The 23,122-nt window shown below is 24.1% G+C and overlaps 1 protein-coding gene across 1 annotated transcript in view; it reads left to right on the forward strand.

Moving 5' to 3' along the window:
- The first annotated feature begins 5,865 nt into the window (after positions 1-5,865).
- TkR99D (Tachykinin-like receptor at 99D) overlaps positions 5,866-23,122 on the forward strand; it is a 72,355-nt gene continuing 55,098 nt past the window's right edge. The window contains exon 1 of the mRNA XM_067283054.1: positions 5,866-6,455. Coding sequence (XP_067139155.1) covers positions 6,061-6,455 — 395 coding nt within the window. The 5' untranslated portion in view covers positions 5,866-6,060. The remainder of the gene's footprint in view (positions 6,456-23,122) is intronic.

Here is a 23,122-nt window from a genome sequence, read left to right on the forward strand (position 1 = left end):
TCGAAAATCGATCGTTGGATGTCTGTTCTTAACTATATACCTGCGAGCTAAGTCTTTTCTCTTAACAGATGCGTTGTAAATCATTTATCACCACTAATTTGTGTATACTTTCTTCATGCTTAGAACCACCTTTATGTTATCAATACTCTTTTTAATGGCTTGAAAATTTCTCAAACGTGATTTAACATCACCACACTCGTAGAACTTTTTTCTGGAAACAACTAACTTAAACACATTCCTCTTAATTTATAATACAAAAAAAAGTTATTAAACTATTAATTACTAAATAATATAGTTAAGGTATAAGATTCAATTTTTCCATTTAAAACTTTCATTAAACAATTTTACTTTATTAATTAACTTATTAAACAATATTCCTTTTTAAATAAAGAAATAAAATTTTTTATCATTAGTTTAACTATAAAATTAATTTTTAATTTTTTATTTTATTACAAATAAAATTTTATATATTAATTTTTTATAATTATTTGATATATTTTTAAAGAAAAATCTAAATAAATTTCATTAAAAAATTGATTCGAACAAAATTAAACATCAACACAAAAAAACAATAAAAAAATTAAAGAAAAACAAAAACAATTTTTAATGTTTTCAACAAATAATATATATTTTTTTGTTTTATAAAAATTATGAATTAATTTAAAACTTTTTAAAAATAATAATTTGTTTCCTTTCATATTGTATTACGTTTTTTGTAGAATTTAATGAAAAATGAAACATTGACAGCTTAGGACAAACTGAATCCAACAAGACTGTCAGGAATCTATATATAGAGTTAGGGAGTTGGTTGCTATAGTTATCTAAACTGAAAGATATCACATGACTAATGAAAGTGAATTTTCGAATCTGTATTAAAAGCACGTGTTCTATTCAATCAAGATATAAACCAGTTAATTTAATATATTTATATATAAAAGTATTTATTTGTAATAATGTTATCGAAATATATATATATTTTTTAAAACTAAATTCTATCAGATAATATATTAAATAATTAATACATTATATAAATTGCTACTACTTCGCTAATAGTGACACATGACTAATTACGAGCACGTGTTGTATTCAGGGTTGTATTAAACTACTTAATTCAATAATAACCTAATGCATTATATAAAATTATTACTACAAATTTATATATTAGTATTAAATAAATTATAATTTACTGCTAGTACTGTTATTATTTCATTCTATACTGTTTCACTACATTTTTATAGTAAAGTTGTCACTTTATGTAATTACATGTACTACGAAAACATTTATCAAAAAATTTTGTATTTATTTTCATACTTTCTGATTGTTTTGAGTACACTGCTGGGACCTTCTCTCATCTTTCTCATCCCCCACGTTTTTGTTTCTTCAGCCTAGACCCTTGAGTAAGCTGATAATAAAGAAAGATGTCAAAATTACTTCATACTACTACTATTATTTTTATTACTACTGCTACTTCAGTAGGATTGATATAACACTAATTAGAGCAAGTTCTATTCAGTGTAGGCAGAATTGATTTAACACATGTATTTATTTTAAAATTAAATTTAAAATATTAACATAAAGAATATATGTATATATATTTATTTATTTATTTAAGTAAAAGTAAGTAATGTAATGGTAATGATAATATTATTCAAATATATAACTTTTTAAACAAAAAAAACTAAATTCTATAATACTTAAATTATAATAATATTCAATAATAATTTATGTATAAAATTATTTATATATATTGATACGATATTAGCGATAAATTACAGCTACTTCAATAGTAATTTATGTAGTATTGGCACAATACTAATTCTGTACTATTTGAAGTTATAACTAAATCAATATACTAATTGCAATTATAATAATACAAAAAGTTATATACCAAAAATTCTATCATGTATTTAATATATAGAGATTAAATTCTTTCTAAATTATTTTTACGTTAGTATATATAAAATTAGTGTTTTAATACTAATTTTAATTTTAAATTAATATTAATATAGTGTTAATTTATGTTATATAAATTAGTATTATATTAATATTATACAGGGCCGGCTCAAACAACGGTTTTTCGGGCCTCATACCGAGGCGTCTCGCTCAGAAGGACCCCGTACTTTCAAACTTCCTTAGAAAATTTGATTAAAAAAGTATTTTTTGCAAATATTTGGGGCTCCACTAAATCTTCAATCGGCCCTGATATTATACAAAAACATACTGGGTAGGCCTACTAGGCATATTATACACTGTGTATACTATACAAAATTATTACCTCATCAATATTAAATCTATATACTGCTAATAATTTTTGTAATATTATAATTATAATTATGTATTAATAATGTACAATGTTGTGTTATACAATATATGTAAATTTAAATTAGTACTGCATTATAATTTTATATAGTACTGAGTTAAAATTGAATCGCTATTGTAAATTATACGACATAAATAATTTATTAAAATATAATAATCTAATAATAATTTATAGCATATAAAGGTGTAATATATGTAGTATATATTGTATGAAGCAGTGATATAACATTTATGTTGTCATATTACAAAATTAATATTGATTTAATGTAAATGAATAAAAAACAAGAAAATATTGAAATCTATTATAATATAGTATAAATTTAAATTGGTATTACAATATTATAATTTTATGCAGTATTCAGTTAATATTTCACCAATATTACGTAGATTATACTACATAGAATAAGTACTGAGTACGCATTAATTTTGTGTAGCATGTATGTATTGCTTGTATATATTTTATGTGGCATTAATGTAGTAAAAATTTATATTGAATAAATCAATATTATGATACTGTATATTCATTTGTAATTATTTTACAAACAATTCTTTGTTATTAAATATTTAATTTATAAATAAATGTAAGCTTATATTCGAATTTTAAATCTATATTTTAAACAAAAGAGTATTGTTTTGTTAACTTTCTTCGACTTCTGTTATGCATTTTTACATTAATTTATTATCATTTGCATTATTTATAAAGAAAGTGGAAACAGAAAAGTTAGTTAGGTAATTATTAATTCATAGGAAAAGATATCATTTTAAGATATTTCTTTTTTTATTTTCCAGAATCAAACACAATATCCTTTCAAAATTTTATTCTGTAATTTATTTTGGATGATGATAAATATAATTTTTTCTTTTATTTTATTACAGTATACACATGATTTTTATATATCAAAATATGGTTTAAATAAATAAATTTTATAAAGATAAATTTGATAATTTGATTTTTATTTTTCTAATAATTTAATGGAAAATTCTTTATTAAGTAAAGCTAAAGATTTGTGTCAACTGATCAGGTATGTTTTTTTTCTCTAGTTCTATTAATCTTAACTTCGTTGAAATATATTTGAGAAGTACGTTTGTCTGTTGGCTACTTAATTAAGTAATTAAAAGTCTTTTAATGTAATTTTTTAAAAGATGTTTTGCTTTTAGATATTCAAATAATACATCTTGATTTAAAAGTTATAACATATGTAACGTATCATTCTATTGTAAACATTAGTATCGTTCAAGTTAATATAGTAACTGAAGAACTCGTATTAAATTATTACTTTTTAATAATTTCATTAAGTAAAATAGTTAAAAACATTAACGTTTTAAATTTAATCTTTAATTGTTATATAAAAATTGTTTAATTTTGGCATTTTTACAAAGGGTAAAATGTCCTTTGAGGTGGGTTTACATGTCGATTTATTGAAATCTACGGAGTTAAAATAAAGAATTTAAAAAAAAATAAAATTAAGTATTATAATTAGCCAAATTTTTAATTTAAAATTCTTTAATTATTATAAAAATTTTCTTAACCTTTGCAACCTTTACTTTATCAGCTTACAAAGGATTGCAAGGGATTACAATTGATTCAAATAATGCTATTTTTTAAATTTTAGTATTAAAAAACAGATAAAAATAAAAATAAATTAACATTAAATTGGAAAAAATAAATATTTAAAATAATTTTTAAACGGAATATTTATGTTAATCATCTTTTATAATTATTTAAATGATAATTAATTTAATATTTTACAATATCGTAAAATTTAATATTTTAAAATTAAATTGGTAATATATTTTCAGATTAAAATCGATCTTAATTTTGCTTTTCTCATTTATAAATTGTTCAGCTTACGGTTAAACTATTCGAATTATCATTTATTATCATACGTAGCTATAACATGGAGAAGGATTATATATAGTGTAAGCGTATTACAAGTCATTAATGCGCATAATAAACTCGTAATTTACGTAAATATTTACACTGATTTATACTTAAGATAATGATTATTATTACAATACTTAATAACTTATCTCGTTTGACAATAATTGCAATTAATTTTTAGGTTTTATTTTTTAAAAAATTTCGTTTTTTATTTCTCAAAGGTTTCCTATAAGCACTGAACTTGCGGCAGATTCATTCAATATTCTATAAAATCCTTTCTTACATTCAATATTATCTAAATGTATGCTATCTCAATTTTAATGTTTTCTGTATTATAATACTTGTTTCGAATGCTTCGTACGGTTTAATACTTCATTCTAATGCTTCATTGATTATAGTGCTTGATTTTTAATGCTTTTATAAGCTCTGATGCTCATTGTTAATATTTTTCAAGACCTAATGCTTGGTTCTAACGCTTCGTAAGTTTTAATGCTCGATTCTAACTTTTTATAGACACTATTAGTTATAACAGTAGATTTTAATGCTTAATTCTAATGTTTCGAGAGTTCGAATTCTTCGCAAGTATTTTATTTATGTTATAATATTTAAGTTTTAACGCTAAAATTTTATTCTAACGCTTTAAAATTTCTATGTTTACGTTCTAACACTTTCTGCATCCTGAAGATTTAAAAATTCCAATTTAAGTTTATAACACTGAATTCTAATGATTTATATGCTTTAATGCTTAGGTTTTTATGATTTATTAGTTGCAATACTATGTAATTTTGATGTTCCGAATCTATATTTCGTAACCTCCAATACTTAAGTTTCAATGTTTTATAAATTGTTATATTAAAAATCTAATAATTTGAAAGCTTTAATGCTTTGCAGATTTAATGTTTATATTGCAATTCTCTTGATTTCTAACGCTTAGATTCTAATACATTACAAATTTTAATGCTTAAATGCAAAATTTTACAAACCCTAATGCGTTATAAATCTAATTTTGTGGCTTTAATTTTTAACTCGAATAATCAAATAAAGTCTTTAAATTATTAAAGTCATAAAGAATTCGAATCTAAGCATTAGCATCTAAAAATTATTAAAATCCAAACATTAATAACTAAGAAGTAGGCCTCGCAAAGCATTATAATCTAAACATTAGACGTGCAAAGCATTCGAATCTTAATCATTATTTTACATGCATTTACTCAACAAAATATTAAACTGCAATAATCATAATTTAATGATGTAATGATTTTAATACTTATAATCTTATAATTTAGAAATTTAATGGTTCGACTGTACTATTCACGCTTTAATATAGTAGAAACGTAAGCATTTAGTTTCAACAAACAAAAAATTAATCATAATAACAGAGCAAGTAAACAATATTTATTCCAATTAAATTCTACCTTCGCAATCATTCTCAATCAGCTTAATCTTCGTGTGAACACATAAACAAAATCTATATACCACATCTATAACAGTCACAGGAGGAAAAAACAAAGAAAAAAAATCATCACCACACTGCATCACGTGTCGAAGAACAAGTACAATTGAAGCATTATAAATGAATAGGCGTAAGAGGAGGAGGAGAGTTGTTAGTAATTCTGTATAATTTTGATAATTCGTAGTGTAAGTATTATCCGGTCTTGCGTTGTTATAAACAAGTGATAGCAATGCGCACGCTCGTTCAGCATCTACAACGTTGGCGGTGATACGAAGAACCAGTATCGTCAAAGCTGTCGAAGCGAGCAACAACTCTTGTAAGCTGCTGTCGAAAAGTTCTCCATTATTACAATAATATTCAATTTATATACTACTTTGTAACATAAAAATATATTATATAATTAATTATGGATGAAAATTATACCAATATGTCATCGTCATTACCTACCAATGAATCGTTATATGATAAAGAAGGTTCTAATACATATATATTAACATGGTGGCAACAAATGGCTTGGAGTTTATTGTTTGGTGTTATGGTATTAGCTGCTACTGGTGGCAATCTTATAGTTATTTGGATTGTGTTAACTAATCGTAAAATGAGAACTGTTACTAATTATTTTCTGTTTAATTTAAGTATGGCTGATATTATGGTGTCGACTTTAAACGTCATTTTTAATTTTACTTATATGTTAAATGGTATATGGCCTTTCGGATCCATCTATTGTAAAATTTCGAATTTTATAGCAATCGTTTCGGTTGCAGCCAGTGTCTTCACTTTGATGGCAATTTCTATAGATAGGTAAGTCTATATAATTAATATTTTAATTATCTTACATGTTTAATTTATACAAATTAACCCCCTAACTATGTTTCTACATAACTAGAATATATAATAAGATCGATAGATCTTCGTATAATTTCAATTAAAAAATGTTTAAAATTTTTATTTAAACAGTATTTTAATCACTAAATATTATTGTTATTATAAGATATAGAATTATAAATATTAATCTCTACCTAATTATTAAAATAGCATATAAAGTTATATCAATATTATGCTTATATATATATATATATATTGGGGACTATACAAGCAGTATCTCTTACTAATTAATAAAAAAATCCATTAAAGTATTCTTTTATTAATATTAATAAAAACATTTTAATTTCTGTTATATAAATAAATTTTATATTTGTTAAATATAAAATTTTCAAAGAATTTATTGGTTATAAAATTCTAAAATCCACCCACTTGAAGGAGCATGTAAAAATTCTAATTTAAAGCTAAGAAAATAGATATAAAATTGTAAAATCCACTTAAAGGATCATCTGAATATTCTAAACACTTTAATTTAAATCTAAGAAATTGAACATAAAATTGTAAAAAATCGATTTGAATGTGACACAGACTAAAGCAGTAATTAATCCGAACATATAATAATAATTAAAATAGCAATAAATTAATGATTATTAATCTTTTGTCACAAACAAAACACCCTCTTCAATTATAGATACGTGTTAATAATTGAATTTTCCTTGTACAGTACAGTACGTTAATTAAACACGATCGAGTATAATCTTGCTTACAAACTAATAATTTAACGACATTATTATATTTTAATATCATAAATATATTTATAGTATATATAAATATATGTCTATATATACATGAATTTAAATGCTATTTTTGAGTATTACAAAAATCTGATACGACTAAGAACATTATAGTCCTTAAGGGATTGTATAGATGTTGAATTACTTCCACACTATCCCTTAAAGATAATATGGAAGTAGAATTTCCTACATCGTTTTACTTTATTAGTTCTGATAGACACTTCCTTCTCAGATTACTGCATTCAACTACTCAATGTCAAAAGTTTTTACCTTCTAAGACCTTTCAAACCCTTAAAATAAATAAGGGATATCATTTCTAACGTAATTTTACGCTCCTCATTAGTGCTTGTCATTTATCAAACTATTAATGGTGTGGGTTTTCACGCCTGGATTAAACAATTCCTAATCTTCAGGGATTACGATAACGATCTCTACCTGTTGGGATAGGTCGTCAGGAATAATTCGTCAATACTTCAACACGGATGATGTTATGGCTCTAACTTGGAAAGTGCTTTAAACGATAATAAATTTAAAATATTCTATTACATCTATTCAATTATTTATGATATAAATTTTTTGTTTAAAATGTTATTATTATATTTTAATAAATAACCACATTTTTATTTCTCATATTTCTTCCTACGAGTTTCCTCCCACTTATTATAGCGTGTTTTTTTATTATTTTAAATAATATTCATTTTTATACCTAAATTTTAGAGCGTAAACACTTAATTTATAATTATTTTCTTTTAAATTAAGCTATATATTTTCTAAATCTCTTTAAATTATCATTATCTTAATGAAGCAAGTAATAGGATACATTATAAGATATATCATACCATGTTAAGTTTCGATCGCATTTATACTTACTTATGACTTGATTTTTAAAAATTTTTGATATTATTAAAGATTTTTGAACTTAAAAATATATTTTGGCACTCAACATCATTTATCTCTTTCCTTATTCTCGTAATATCTCACTATTTGGACTTACTTCTCTCACCCTTAAGTCATTTTTCTTTCATCAACCCCTTTTTCTATTCTTATTTTCTCATGCTTAAACATTCAATTTACATTTTTCTTCCCCTGTCTACATTTATATAAATCCTTCTATTTATCATTATCATTCAGAAACAACACGCTGTAAGGAAGAATCCATTATTAAACTACTTCAATACCCTATTCAGTTTACATTGCTTCTACCCACATCTAGAATAAAATTATTTATATAATTTACAAGCTGATAATTTTATATTCTTATTGAATATTTGTAAATAAAATTATAATTAAAGTAATTAACAATGATCTAATACATTTATTTTCCCTGTTTAGATTAATTATTAACGACATATTGTATAGAAAAATTACAGCGAAATTTTAAAAAATGTGTTATTAAATTATCAGTTTAATTGTTAGACAATGTCTTAAATGATTTACTAAACAATAAATAATGTAAAATAATCACAAATATATTAAAATTTTTAAAATATATCCCACTTTTTGAAGTCATAAACATGGACACGGATCCGTAAATACATGTAATTAACCTCGAAAAATCATGAAATGTTTACTAAAATTTTAATGAATGTTGTTAGAAAATAATATTTTATAAAAAAAAGGAAAAAAATAAAAGAAAAATCACTCGAATATCTTATTTTTACTCTTCAATTTTCTTTAGAAAATGGTTTTATTAACAAGGAGTGATGTTCATGTTCCACACTGATGACGATGATTATCAAAAGATATTTTAGTTTTTCCAAAAAAAATATTTTATTTTCGAAACAAAAAGAATAAAAAATATATATGATTGAGCCTTACATATATTTTTCTTTTTGATAAACATGATTTTCAACTTGTTCATTTTGCCGGTTCTGCTCGTTATTTTGTCACATTTAGTCAATGATTGATGATGTGAACACTTTGATTTAAAATGATTTGTATTGAATTGACACTAATATCATAGAAATTTGAAGAAAAATAAAATAAAATAATAATAATAAACATAGAAACAATTTTTATTAAAAAACCGGAAAAATAATTAAAAATTAATATTTAATAAACAGTGCTTATATTTTTTTAAACGTTAAAAAATCGTCACTTTACAAAAAAATACAAAAAATAAGCTCACGATTGACGTCATTTTACGTCAGAATTTCAAAATTATTTCATTTTCTATATTTATTTTTTGATATTATAAAATTTAAATGAGCTATAATCTTGTGTTTTTCAATGCTTCATGCTATTTAGAAATTTGTAATTAAAATTTTATAATAAAAAAATATAATTTTTTTATTTGATTACATAAAATTTTGGAGGTATTTCGTAGTCAATTCATTCTTTTAATAAAATTTTCCTCATAAACAAAGGAAACATTACTGTGTAATTAATCTTAATTAGTTTTCCTGCCGCGTATTCTGACCCCAGTTTTGATCATTCTAATTTCGGATTTGAAGGACTTAAATAATATAATGTATTAATTTTTTGGAAATAAAATGTTTTTTTTTTTTTAAAAAAATTCTAAACTTCCTATAGAAGCAGAAGCATTATGTTTGCAAATCTATAAAAAAACTGCTGTTTAATTATTTAATTTTTTTAATGAAATTAAATTGTTTTTTTAAAATAAACTTTTTATATTTTTATAATTTAAATAATTATAGCCTAATTTGAATTTTTTTAATGCTTTAATGTTATTTCATACGCGTTGACTACTCCGTATCTTGATGCTCTTTCGCGCTGAATGTATGTTTTGAATGAATGCACGATGTCTTTAATGCTGTATATTATGAATAAATCATGTTTTAAATATCTCATATTTTGATTATATTTTGCGTTCAATATGTTAATCAAAGTGTATAGTACTAAAGTATGTATCGTATGTATGATTGAATTCACTGCATTTTGAAAGCGTTATACTTTGGATATTATTTACGTAATTTGAATGTATATTTTGACCGAATTATGCTTTTAATAGCTTACATTTTGTATATATTATGCTTTAATCGTGTATATTATAATTTGAACGAATTACGATTTGATTGTTCTGTATTGGGAATATCCCACATTCTGAATGCATTATACTCTAAATATTCTATATTTTAAATATATCACGTTTGGGATGTACCAATCGTTGAATGTATTAAGGTTTTAATATTTAGAATATTCTATATCGTGAATATTCCACGTTTTGAATACACTACAATTTAAATACATTGTGATTTAGATATTCTATATTTTGTACCAGTACACTCCGCATTATGCATTAGATAAGATCTAACTTCTTAATATCTTACGGTTTTCGTGCATTACATTTTGAATTACTCTGCATCTTTAGAGCATTATCTTTGAATGCTCTGCATTTTTGGAGTATCATGCTTTCAATGCTATGCATCATGAATGTGCAATTTAGAGCGTCATGATTTAAATGGTCCGCATCTTTAGAACACCGTTCTTTGAATGCTTTGAATCTTTAGAGCATCGTGCTTTGAATGATCCCCATCTATAGAGCATCATGATTTAAATGCTCAGCATCTTTAGAAAATCATACTTTAAATGATTTTCTAAAGATGCTGAGCATTTAGAGAGTCTTTAGAGCATCATGATTTAAAAGTTCCACATTTTGAATTCTGTAGGTCCTGAATGTTGTATGCATTTTTACACGCTATGTTTTTGAATGAACTTAAATTTTGAAGATGTTCTATCTTTTAAATGTTCTACATTTTTAAATGCGTCTTATTCTAAAATGCACATTTTAAATGCGCTACAATTACCGAAGGAAGTAAATTTTGAAAACAGTACAATTTTTAAATTCACTGCACTTTGTCGATTGCATTACAATTTTCAAGTACAGTTCGGGTATTTTAACAGTCATGTTATAAACATTGCGCTCATAAATACATAAAAATTTTAAAATCTCTCCAGTTATTAATATGAATGAAATTCAGCAAAGAGGCGATTTGAAAACAACTTTGTTTGGCTAGATAAGATTTATTATAGCGAAATGCGAATTGTTCGTGGAATGTTGTGCATTATTTAAATCTTTTGCAAGCGATTTCATATCGCGTATGCCAATGTTAATCCCTTGAATTCCATCTTGATTTATTCAAAAATGTATTCCACAAAATTATAATCTGTTTCTTTATGGCACATTTATTCTAAACTCTCTAGCATCACTTCTACTCTAATTTTTTAAAATTTTTTATAATAAGAAATCATTAAAATCTATTTGTTCTCTTTTATAACTTATTCTTATATCTGTTATAATAAATATAATTTATTCATTTAAAAAAATTATAACTTATTTATTTATTTATGACTTCTTTACTCTAATATCTTGAAACACTTACATTCATTTTCAATACATCGTCTTACATTCTCAATTTTTTTAAAGTTTTAGAATAAAAATATTATTAAAATCTATTTATTTTCTTGTAGTAAGCCTCTCATTCCTTTAATTATTATAATTTATTTGCCTTTAAAAAATTATAATCTACTTATCTTATGGCTCTTGTAACACTTAGACACTCATTTTTAAATTTTCCATGAAGAAAACAATTTAACAAGTTTAATTTTTAGTTTAGAAACAATATATATCATAAATTTAAAAATTAAAATTATAATATTTAATTTAAAACATTTTAAACAGAATTTTATGCGTTAATTACGAGCGCTCACTTTCCTTATATTTATATATAGAAGTTGTATTAAGTTCATTCACTGTTTGTTAAAATATTAATTATTTAATAGATCATTAACCTAAATTAAATATAAATTACATTAAAGCTAGCAAAATAATTTATCTTCAAAGTCTTTACTTGGCAAGTTTGCAAGTGGAGAGAGAAAATTGGTCTCAACTGATAACTTCAGATCAATTTTCTCTATACTAAAGTTACTCTGCAATTATTATATTTCTAAGTTTTGATTTATTTGACAATTATATAAATGTTAGTAGCTCCCAAATTGCGATAGCAATTCCCGCTGTTGGAACCATTCTCATGTCAACAGTACACTAAACGTAACCCTGCTGTTGTTCAATAAATACTCTGGTGAACCTTGACTGCTCTTTCCTGTTTACATCAACTAATCCTATATAAAATCTACACGAAAAAAATCTGTAATAAATTTAATAAAATTAATAAATAAACATTAAAAAAGTCTTCAACGCTTTTTATATAAATATTTTATAAGAAAATTTTAAGATAAATTTACTAGCTTACACCCTTGATTCCTCTTAAAAGGTAAATTTTAATCGTGTTTTTAAAGCACTCAAAAGAATTCTAACCGCTGTAAAGTACTTTAAAATTAAAATCCAATTGAGAAAGAGCAACTTTAAATGTATTTTAATGGGTTTTTTATCAAATAACATTAAAAATATTCAGAAAAAATATCAAAACATGTGACAAACGTATCTGTAATTATATTTTTGTATGTATATATATATATATATATATATTAACCTTAACGTTATATAAACTTTAAAAAAACAACTAAATAATAATAATAATGACAATGAACCGGGCTTTATATATCTAACTTAAATATTTATCACGAAACCAATTTAAAATGTTGCGTGATTGAGAATCCATTCGTGTGTTGGAATATATTTTAAGATACATAAATGCGTGACAAGGCCGATACAGAAATATACTTAATTATTTATGATAATATTATTTTCTATAATGATATAAATCGTGTGAATATTCATATATTTAAAACATCAATGAAGTATTTATTAAAATATATAATTTTTAATTAAAATATGAACGTAGGAAGTTTAATTATTTAGGCTTCCATCAAAGCATTCATCATTTTCTATTAAAATTGTCAAGTGAAATAATTTAAAAATTTCACTTTAAATATATAAAATTTAAAATTTAAATGAGAAATTCTTAAATTTTATTGCATTTTAAAATGAAATTTTGTAAGAATTGCACGTATTAAGTCGGTAAACATCAATAGTTATAATATCTTCGTTACTAATTTTCTATTCTTTGAAATTATTAGATGAAATTTTTACGTTAAAATTCGATTTTATGCAGTTTAACGAAATAATATTATATATATATAATAAATTATAGCATAAAAAACTTAATAATGTAAATACATAATATCAATAATGTTATTTCTATCGATACTATAACCCTTCAGCGATAAAATTCTTTGAAATTTTCAGTTTAAAACATACAAAAAATAATAAAATTTTAGACTGGGATTTTTTAAGAATTTTAATTAATAATTTTAAAAGCAAATTATTAAATAAAATTATTATAAAATGTAATTATTTCAAGCACCTTTCATAAGATTTTCTATTAAAACCCGTAACTAAATCATACAAAAACTATTTTAACAAAATTCAATTAATTTGATAAAATATTAAGAATTTATTCTTAATTTAAGAAAAAAATATTATGTTAAAAGTTTCAACAAATATTTATACAAATATTCAGTCAAAATGATAAATATTTTACATAAAAATGAATAATCTTTTTATGAAATATATACGAAAAACCCGTTTAGAATATATAAAAACGCATTATTCTTTGTATAAGAATTGGAAAAATTTTCATAAAGAAACACCTCATGATATTTTATCCATATTTTTGCGTGATATTCTTTTGTAACATTCTTCTTTACTGTATATAACGTTCTATTTTTAAAGTTATTGATGAAAAGTAATAAATATTTTTTCTCTTCTCCTCAATATCGAACCTATACTGTAACAGAAATAACTGTAAATGCTTATAGAAGGTGTCTAATAGATGTTGAAAACTGACCTTGAGTTACCATGGTGATGGTATACATAATGACTGAAAGAAATCAATGTGTATGCCTAAACCTTCAACCCAGTCGTTGTCATTTATTCTTTCGACTAGATGAAGTATCTTGGTTTTTTATTTTATTTTATTTTATTTTATTTATTTTTTGTTAAGCAGGAGACATTCTGTACTATATCAAGATGAATGAATCAATTATAAATGACATTCCATTATTTGAGAAGGATTTACTTTATAGTTCAGCATAAATTCCATTCGGTAAATAGTTACATTTTGTTGCTATCGTCAGTTGTATATATTCTTTTTTTATTCTTGGTTTGATGCTAGAGTTTTCCTGTATCGTTACTCGACTTTTTTTTAGACTAGTTGTTCGAATCTTTCTTGATTTGTTGCTCGGATATTTGTTTGTTGCTCGAATTTTCCTTCTTTTATTTGTTGAATTTTTCATCGCTTTTCTTCTAATTTTCTACTTTTACTATTTGAGTTTTCCATCTTCGTTACTCCAATTTTCTTCGCGTCTTTATTTGAGTTTTATAATTTTATAAGTCAAATTTTCTTAGTATAGTCATTAAAATTTTCCTAGCATTATTATTGCAATTATCTAGCTCCGTTACTTGCATTTTTCATCTTCATTACTCCTATTTTCCTATCATTATTATCAAAATTTTCCTAATTTAATTACTCCAATATTCTAGTTTCATTAATTAAATTTTCCATCTTCATTACTTCAAGTTTTCTAGACTTATCACTTAAAGTATCTCAGCTTCATTACTTGAATTTTCCAGTTTCATTATCCCATTTTTTTCTGACATTATCATTCAAATTTTCTTATCTTTATTGCTCAAATTTTCCGGCTTCGTTACTTGAATTTTCTTACGTCTATCACAATTACTTCTCATCTACGTTCTTCCAATTTTTATAGCTTTTTTACTCAAATTTTCCAATTTAATGACTCCAATTTCTTAATATAAAATTCTTGAATTTTCTAAGACATTACTATTACATATTTTACTCTATTTACTCTTCGATTTTGCTAAATTATATCAAACTTCTACGAACAAAATTGTATCTCTGTTTATCAATAATTCGAATAATAATAAATATGCGATGATTTTATCTATATAAATCTTCTCTATAGTTTTTATTTTAGTAAATTCGAATCTATAAATGTGTTTTAATAGCTTTTCCATTGATTTTGAACGTGGAATACGTAATTTATTCAAACACATTCGGTAACTCTAAATTGACTTCCTTTCGCCTATAATTATATTTTGCCTTATCTAAAATAAAAATAATTAATCAGATTTCCTTAAAATTAAAACTCTTAAGGAATTTTTTTAAAAAGGAGACATTTTTTCCATTACTTAATTTTAATTCTATTTTTATTTTCTTTTTTTAAATCTTCATAAATATTTATTTTTTCCAACTGGTGAAGATGATTCAAAGGAAGAGTAAGAGCAGAATTTTTTAAAACTTTTATTTTATTTTATTTCTTTTAATATAGAATTTTTAGAAAAGAATTTTCTGCTGACTGCTTAATTTTTATATTTTTTCCTCTGCTTTAATTTTCGGAAATGCGTTTTTATAATTGAAGAAAATGTTGAAATGGAAAAAGCAGAGCAATTTTTAGAATTTAAACTTTTAGAAACTTTTTAGAAAGAAAAGAATTTTGTGTCTAGCACTTATTTTTATTTTATTTATTTATTTTTTAATTTTTAAAAACGCGTTTTTAAATTGATAAATAAGTTACAAAGTAAGAGCATCCTGTTGATTTATCATCTTCATTATCAGTTACGGATAAAGACCGCATCAGGAACAAATCTGATACGGAACAACAGCATCATCAGTTATTCTTGCTCTCCATTATCTTCATCTTTATCAAATGTAGATACTCTCGTTTGTGTTTTATTTATCATTAGTTGCAAATAAAAAAACACAGATTAGATAAGGAAAAACAGCATTGTCAGTTGCTCTTGCTCTTTATCATCTTTATCTTTATCAATTGCAGATGTTCTTGCTCTGCATTATCATCAGTTGCAGATTAAAAAAAAAACAAATACGGAGGAACAGTATCATCGGTTATTTTTACTCTTTATCAGCTACAAATGCTGTTGTTCTACATTATATATACAGCATTTCTAATTAATTAATTATAATTAATGTTATATTTTTAAATAAGAAGGAAAAAATAAGCGACAGTGTTGAGAATTTAGAAAGAAATCTTGTTATTGTTCGGAAAAAACTGTACTAAAATGTGACTTATTCAGCCTCAGGCACATCAAAGATGACAAAAGTGATGACGTTTATTGCACCTTCCTCGAATCTGTCACCAATTTTATGTTGTTTTTCCCTTCTTTCTTATAACAGAACCCAGAATATATACGTATTAAATCTTACAAAAAATTATATGAAACTAATTTAAAATTTTTAAACATATATATACTATAAACAGCTACTGTTGATTTAATATTTAATGTGACTTCTATAAAGATCACCAAGAAAATAAAGTTAATTTGATAGCATTCCATAGGGATCTTTCTCTAGTAAGCTTAATTAACATTCTTGAGTATAAATAAGAATTTTTAATATTTATTTTATTAAATTTTATATTTATTTTCAAGATTTCTTAATATATTTAATCAATAATTTTGACATTTAAAATTAAATAAACCATGTTTTGTATCATAGTAAATGTATAAATTATTGAGGTTGATCTAATTATTATTTTTGTGAATTTTTTTGACGACTGTTGAATTTCTCTTTATTCGTTTTTATTTTATTTCATTTATATATTTTTCCTGTTTTATTTCTTAAAAAATGCATTTTTCTAACTAGTGGAGATGATGTAGAACAAGACAATCTTGTAGATACGCCTATGTTTTTATCATTGTCAGTTGCGGATAGAGAAAGAATTAAGAGCAGATCAGATACCGAGTAACAGCATCATCAGTTACTTATTTTCTATATCATTATCATCTTCGTCAGTTGAAGATAATTTTACTCTGTTTTATCGTCATCTTTATCAATTGTAACTATTTACATTATCTTTATCATCAGTTTCAGATACACTTCTTCTGTATAATATTCGTCTTCATCAGTTTCAGATGTAATATACAGATAAATATTATACAGATGTACTGTATAATCTTCATTTTTCATCTTCATTATCAGTTACAGTTACGCTTGTACTGTATAATCTCCAACTTCATCAATTACAGATACACTTGTACTGTATAATCTTCATCTTCATCAGTTTCAGATTCTCCTACTCTAAATTATCTTTGTCATCAGTTGCAGATAGAACAGATCAGATATGAAGCATCAGTAATTACTAAATTGCCGATAAATATGATAAAAAAAAAATAGATAAAGATCATAAAAATTATTAACTTATTTTCATTTTATCATTTATTCTTATCAGATTATTTTACTAAACTGCACACCCAAAAAATAAAAAGAAAATTGAGAATAATTTATAATTATTAAATCAAAATCATTTTTCTACAAGTTATAAAAGTTATTAAAGTATTCATATTAATTGCTGTAACGCCCTTTTAGAAATTATTACGCAACTTCCTTCCCCTTCTCCACTTTCCCTTTTTGATATAAATAGATTTAATATTTATAAGCTTTAGAATTTGGTGCATAAGTTATTATCAAATGTCACGGAAGTTTTAAAATCTCTTGAGAAATTTCGATCATTTTGTAAATTATAATTATTCAAAATTTTATAAGGAAATTTTGATGAAGAATATAATTTTACTTGTTTCGTTTCAATTGTAAGTTTCTTTAAATATTATTTTTTTATAATAGCAATAACGTAATTCGTTTACTGTCATTTACTATTACAGCATCTATTTACAGCATCATAACTATATAAATTCAATAAATAGTTATTTACAGCATTTACTGTTATCTATTTACAGTATCTTTTACTTTTCGATGCTTATTTAATGTTTTTACAGCATTTGCTATTGTATAATTTATCATTGAACCATACATTTCCATCATTATAACTGTAAATAGATGCTATAAATATCGATTTTCAGTTATTTACAGTATTTATTATTATTTATAGCGAGTATTTACTGTCATTTACAGCACGTTTTAGTTTTACGGTGCTTATTTAATGCTATCTGCAGCATCTACTGTTACATAATTTACTGTTACCGTATCTACATAAGCATTGTAACATAAAATACATACTGTACATATTTATAATTTATTTACAATTGTTATTATTTATAGCATCTGTTACAGTGCTTATTTAGTGTTAGTTGCAAGACCTACTATTGCTCAATTTATTGTTTCTGCACGTATTTGCTACATTATAATTATAAATAGATGCTGTAGCTATTAATTTACAGTTATTTACAGCGTTTATTATTATTTATAGTATTTATTTGCTATCATTTATAGCCTCTTTAACTTTTACAGTTCGTATTTAATGTTAGTCGCAGCATCTACTGTCGCATAATTTATTGTTAATATACCTGTTTACAACATAATAACAGAAATAGAAGCTGTAAATATTTATTTACTGTTATTTATGGTGCTTATTTGCTGTCATTTAGCATACTTATTTACTATTATTTACATACGCTTGGCTTTTACAATGCTTATTTAATGTAGTTTGCAGCAATTATTTATTGCTACTGCGCCCATTTACAGCACTTTTCCAGAAAATAGATTTTGTAAATATTTATTTACTGTTATTTACAGAACTCATTATTTACAGCATTTGTTTAGTGATGAGTACTTATTTATATTAATCATTTATCTTTACACCTATTTACTATACTGTTGCAGTAAATCGGAACTGCTATAGGCCTAATTAACAGTAAATATATATTTACAGTATCTACTTGATATTATTTACAGTAATTGACTGCACTTATTAAATATTGAAACACGTATCTATAACATTATCATAGGAAATGCAGTAGACAGTTACAATGCATATTGCCACTATAAACAGTATTACAAATGACAATAAATGCTCTTTTTGCTATTTACATCTCTGATTTAAATGCTTTAACAATAACTTATGATTTAAACCAATGGTTCCCAATTTTTTTTTCATTAGCATACCTCCGTGGCACTTCCAACTTCCCAATGAGCAACGCATGCGCAAATCTCGCACTGCCTGTTTGTAGAGAGTGTCGCCATTTTGAATTTTATTTTGACTCGGTTCTCGGTCCCCTGAGTATATACAAGTCTGTTTTTTTTTTAATGCGCGCATGATTTGGGCACCTAATACTTTGTGCCAAATTGCAACTTCTCACATGTACTCCTTCATAACTCTAAGCTGGTAACACAGCAGGCAGTACGATTTTATAAACAAGACATAATTTTTTATTGACAAGACTAACAAAAATACTGAATAAACAATGAAAAAAATTACCGCTTGTAGAGAAAATCTGGAGAAACTAGCTGTCCTTTTCCTTGCTAACAATAAAAAAATAATTTTTATAAACAAAAAAATACTTTTTTCAAACAACACGTGGGGATATTGTTGAGAGATGATAATAATAACAGTAACACACCCACCATCGAAAGTCCGTAGCATAATCACTAATCACACATAATGGTATCACCATTACCATTGACCGACTGCGCAACATTTATTTATCTGTTGCATTGTACAATCGGCAGCATAAGTTTTTATTTCTATTTTTGCATTTCGAAATGTATAATAAAGTTTATGATTGTAGCAAGAACATTTTTTACCTAATAATTTTTAATACTATTAATTTGTGATACATAATATATTATTTTTTCTGTCATAATAACTAACTTTTGTCTGTACCCCTAAACAACCTATCGTGTACCCCGGGTCGGGAATCGCTGATTAAACAATATCTATTATACAGTAAATCGCGTTACATACTAAGCATTTACAGTATTTATATAATGTTATAACTTATAACAGTATTGCAATAAAAAATACATGCTGTATATGCTTATGTTTACAGCACTGATTTATTACTTATATTGCTAATTTAAATATAATAGCAATTATTTATTGTAATTTTATTGAATTTGTAGTCTTCTGTAAATAATACTAAATAAATAAATATATATATAGGGAGAGAGAAAGAGAGGGTGGCCCAAAAATCCTTACGAATATATATTTGTTGTTAAAGTTCCTATTTACTTCATTATAGACATAACTATAAACAACAATAAATACACTGTTATTATAATGCAATTTATTTGAATAAATTTAATAAAATCTTATGCAAAAATGTTTGTTATAAATCTTCAGATTTAATAAACTTAAAGAATATAGAGAAACTTCAATTTTCATCACTTCCTCAATGTCATTTGCTTAATATCATTCTCAATAGTTCCACTTCAAAATGATACATTACAGAAGATAATATGTAAATAGATTCTTTTAAAAGTTTAGTAAGATTCTTGAAAGAATTTTAAACAGATCTACATTCGTATCTGTTAAATTTTCATTGAAATTTTTCTTGACTTGAATTTTTTTCCTTCTCCTCTTCTTTTATTTTGTTTCTTTTAGTGTAATTCTATAGTTAAAAAAATTTGGCTCCGTTCGAGAAATAAATTCGTTCTCAAGGACGATTTTATTTTCAAATATTAAATTTCTTTATTTGTTATTTTGGAAATACTTTTCTAAAAAAAGTAATTTTTTAGATTTAAATTATTAAAATTTAATTAAAAGTATAACTTAGTAAAAATTGTGAACCTATTATGATAAATAATGAATAAAAACAATAGCCCAATGTTAGTTAATCGAGATATAGTCTAGTCGCTTCTAATTGCCGTATGTGAACAGAGGCTTCGGTTTTATTGCATTACGAGAATAAACATATCAATTAATTTGTTAATGCCAAAATTTAGTGTTGACGAGTGAGAAAGTGAAACCAAGCTAAAGAGTAATTAAGCAGTAATAAAAATGGCAAGAATTTAATATGCCCCTGCTCACATAGGGTACAAACTTTCCAGCACTGTTCTCCTGTATGTAGCACATCTTGTATATATTAACGGGTTCTGTGCATGATCGAGTTAGGGTTTGAAAGTCTTGAAGTTTGGTGATGACAATGTCATTTACAATAAACAATTGTGCATTTAGTAATTTACACATATTGAAAGATTCTCTCCTTTAATTGGGAAGATCAGTTTACAAATAGTCATTTGGACTATACGAAGATGAAGTTATTTGTGGAAGAGTTACGACGAGGTTTGATTGTATATGTAAGTCACTGAAGAAACAATGCTTTTGCTGTTTATTATTCTAACAAAGAATCAATGATTTGTAATCCTTCTGGCTAGTTCCACCAGTTTTTGATCCCCTCCTACGGTCAACTTAGTCATGTCTTCAGGAAAAACAGATGAAATTCTTTGTTAGAATTACTAATTCTTCACAATGGTGGGATATTGAAAAAAAAATTGATTCACGTCTACATATATACACAACTTATAGAGACATAAATAAAAGAATAAAGTATCTCTAAACCAATCAGGTAAAGCAGAAAAAAGTATGAAGTGTGAAAAGGTAAAGGTTTATAAAGAATAAATAGAAAGTAAATCGAATAAAACTTCTTTTTTCTATGCATCAAACTGTTTAAAGTTTATGTTTATCCATTCTTTCTATTTGGAAAATTGTTGAATGCAGCTAAAAAAGTACACGAAAATAAAAAAAACTTGTGTTCTTTTACTTTTTATTTTATCCTAAAATATAATGACATATTTTATATTTTTTACGAAGGAAAAATAAATATATTTCAACAAATTCCAAATTCGTTTGTTCGATAAACTATAAATTTATTCTTGTTAGAAATATTACAAATTTACAACTATTTTATCAGCATTTTTTATATGAAGTTTAATATTAGTGACGTGTTTATAGCTTCATATATATGTCCAAAATTTAAAAAATAATAATTTTATTTTTAAAAAGCATATTCCTCAAGAGTTCAATAAATTCCATTACTCACTAATGGAATTTATTGAGCTTTTAAGGTTAAAGTAATGCATTTATGTGCAATACAGTGCAGTGTTTAGTTATCATTTTGCTTAGAACCTCACAAAAGCAACAACAACAATAAAAATATAAATATTTAAATAATGAATTTATGTTCAAGAGAGTTTTTAAAACTTATAAAAAACAATTTTTTGTTTTAAATTTAATAAAATAAATATTTATATGTAGTACTTAGTCAGAGCCAGCTCTAAACACTAACAAAACAAGCTTGACGCAGCACATTTTCAAGGTTGGTATTTCTATTAAAAATAACACTATAAAAATAAAAAAATTAAAATTTTTAAAATCCAACTTTTAAAAAATCTTATTTTGCATTTAAAATAAATAAATAAATTGTATTTTTAAAAATACGGAAGCAACAAACAACTTTGTTTGGGGATATAAAAATATAGAACCGATGCTGCAATTACAATACAGTACTGTACTTACAATGTAATACTTAAATAAATAATTAAAATATTTTGTGAGTAGTTTGGGTGTATTTAATTGTAAATTTTATATTATTCCAATAATATTAAAAATATTTTAATTAAATTAATAAATTTTTTAGTTATTAAAAATAATTTGTAGGATTTTTTAGTATTTATAATATAATTTCATCTTTGCTTCGAAGCTTTCAATTGCAATTCTTGTAATTCATATTGTTACAAATTCACTCTTATTTTTAACATTAACTCGTATCGTAAATTGTCCTCATTCTCTTATTATTTTCAATTGCAAAATTATAATTTTGTAAAATTTAAATCATATCTGTAACGTTTGCAACTTGTTTCTAACTTAATTTTCATTTGTAATTCTTTTAAGTGATATGATATAAATTCTCTTTTATTTCTGGCATTTCATTTGTAACATTTGTAATTGACTTATAATACGAATTCACTTCTATATCTTTATTATTTTCATTTATAATTAATTTCTAACGTCAAATTAATCTTTATTTGTAACATTTATAATTCACATGTTGCAAATCTACTATTTCTAACATATCATTTATAATATTTGTAATTCACTTGCACTATAATTTTTTTTCTATTTTTATCAGATTTACTTATAAATTTTGTCATTTTT

The sequence above is a fragment of the Centruroides vittatus genome, unplaced genomic scaffold (genome assembly GCF_030686945.1).
Source record: "Centruroides vittatus isolate TY-2023 unplaced genomic scaffold, ASM3068694v2 contig_975, whole genome shotgun sequence".
NCBI lineage: Eukaryota > Metazoa > Arthropoda > Arachnida > Scorpiones > Buthidae > Centruroides > Centruroides vittatus.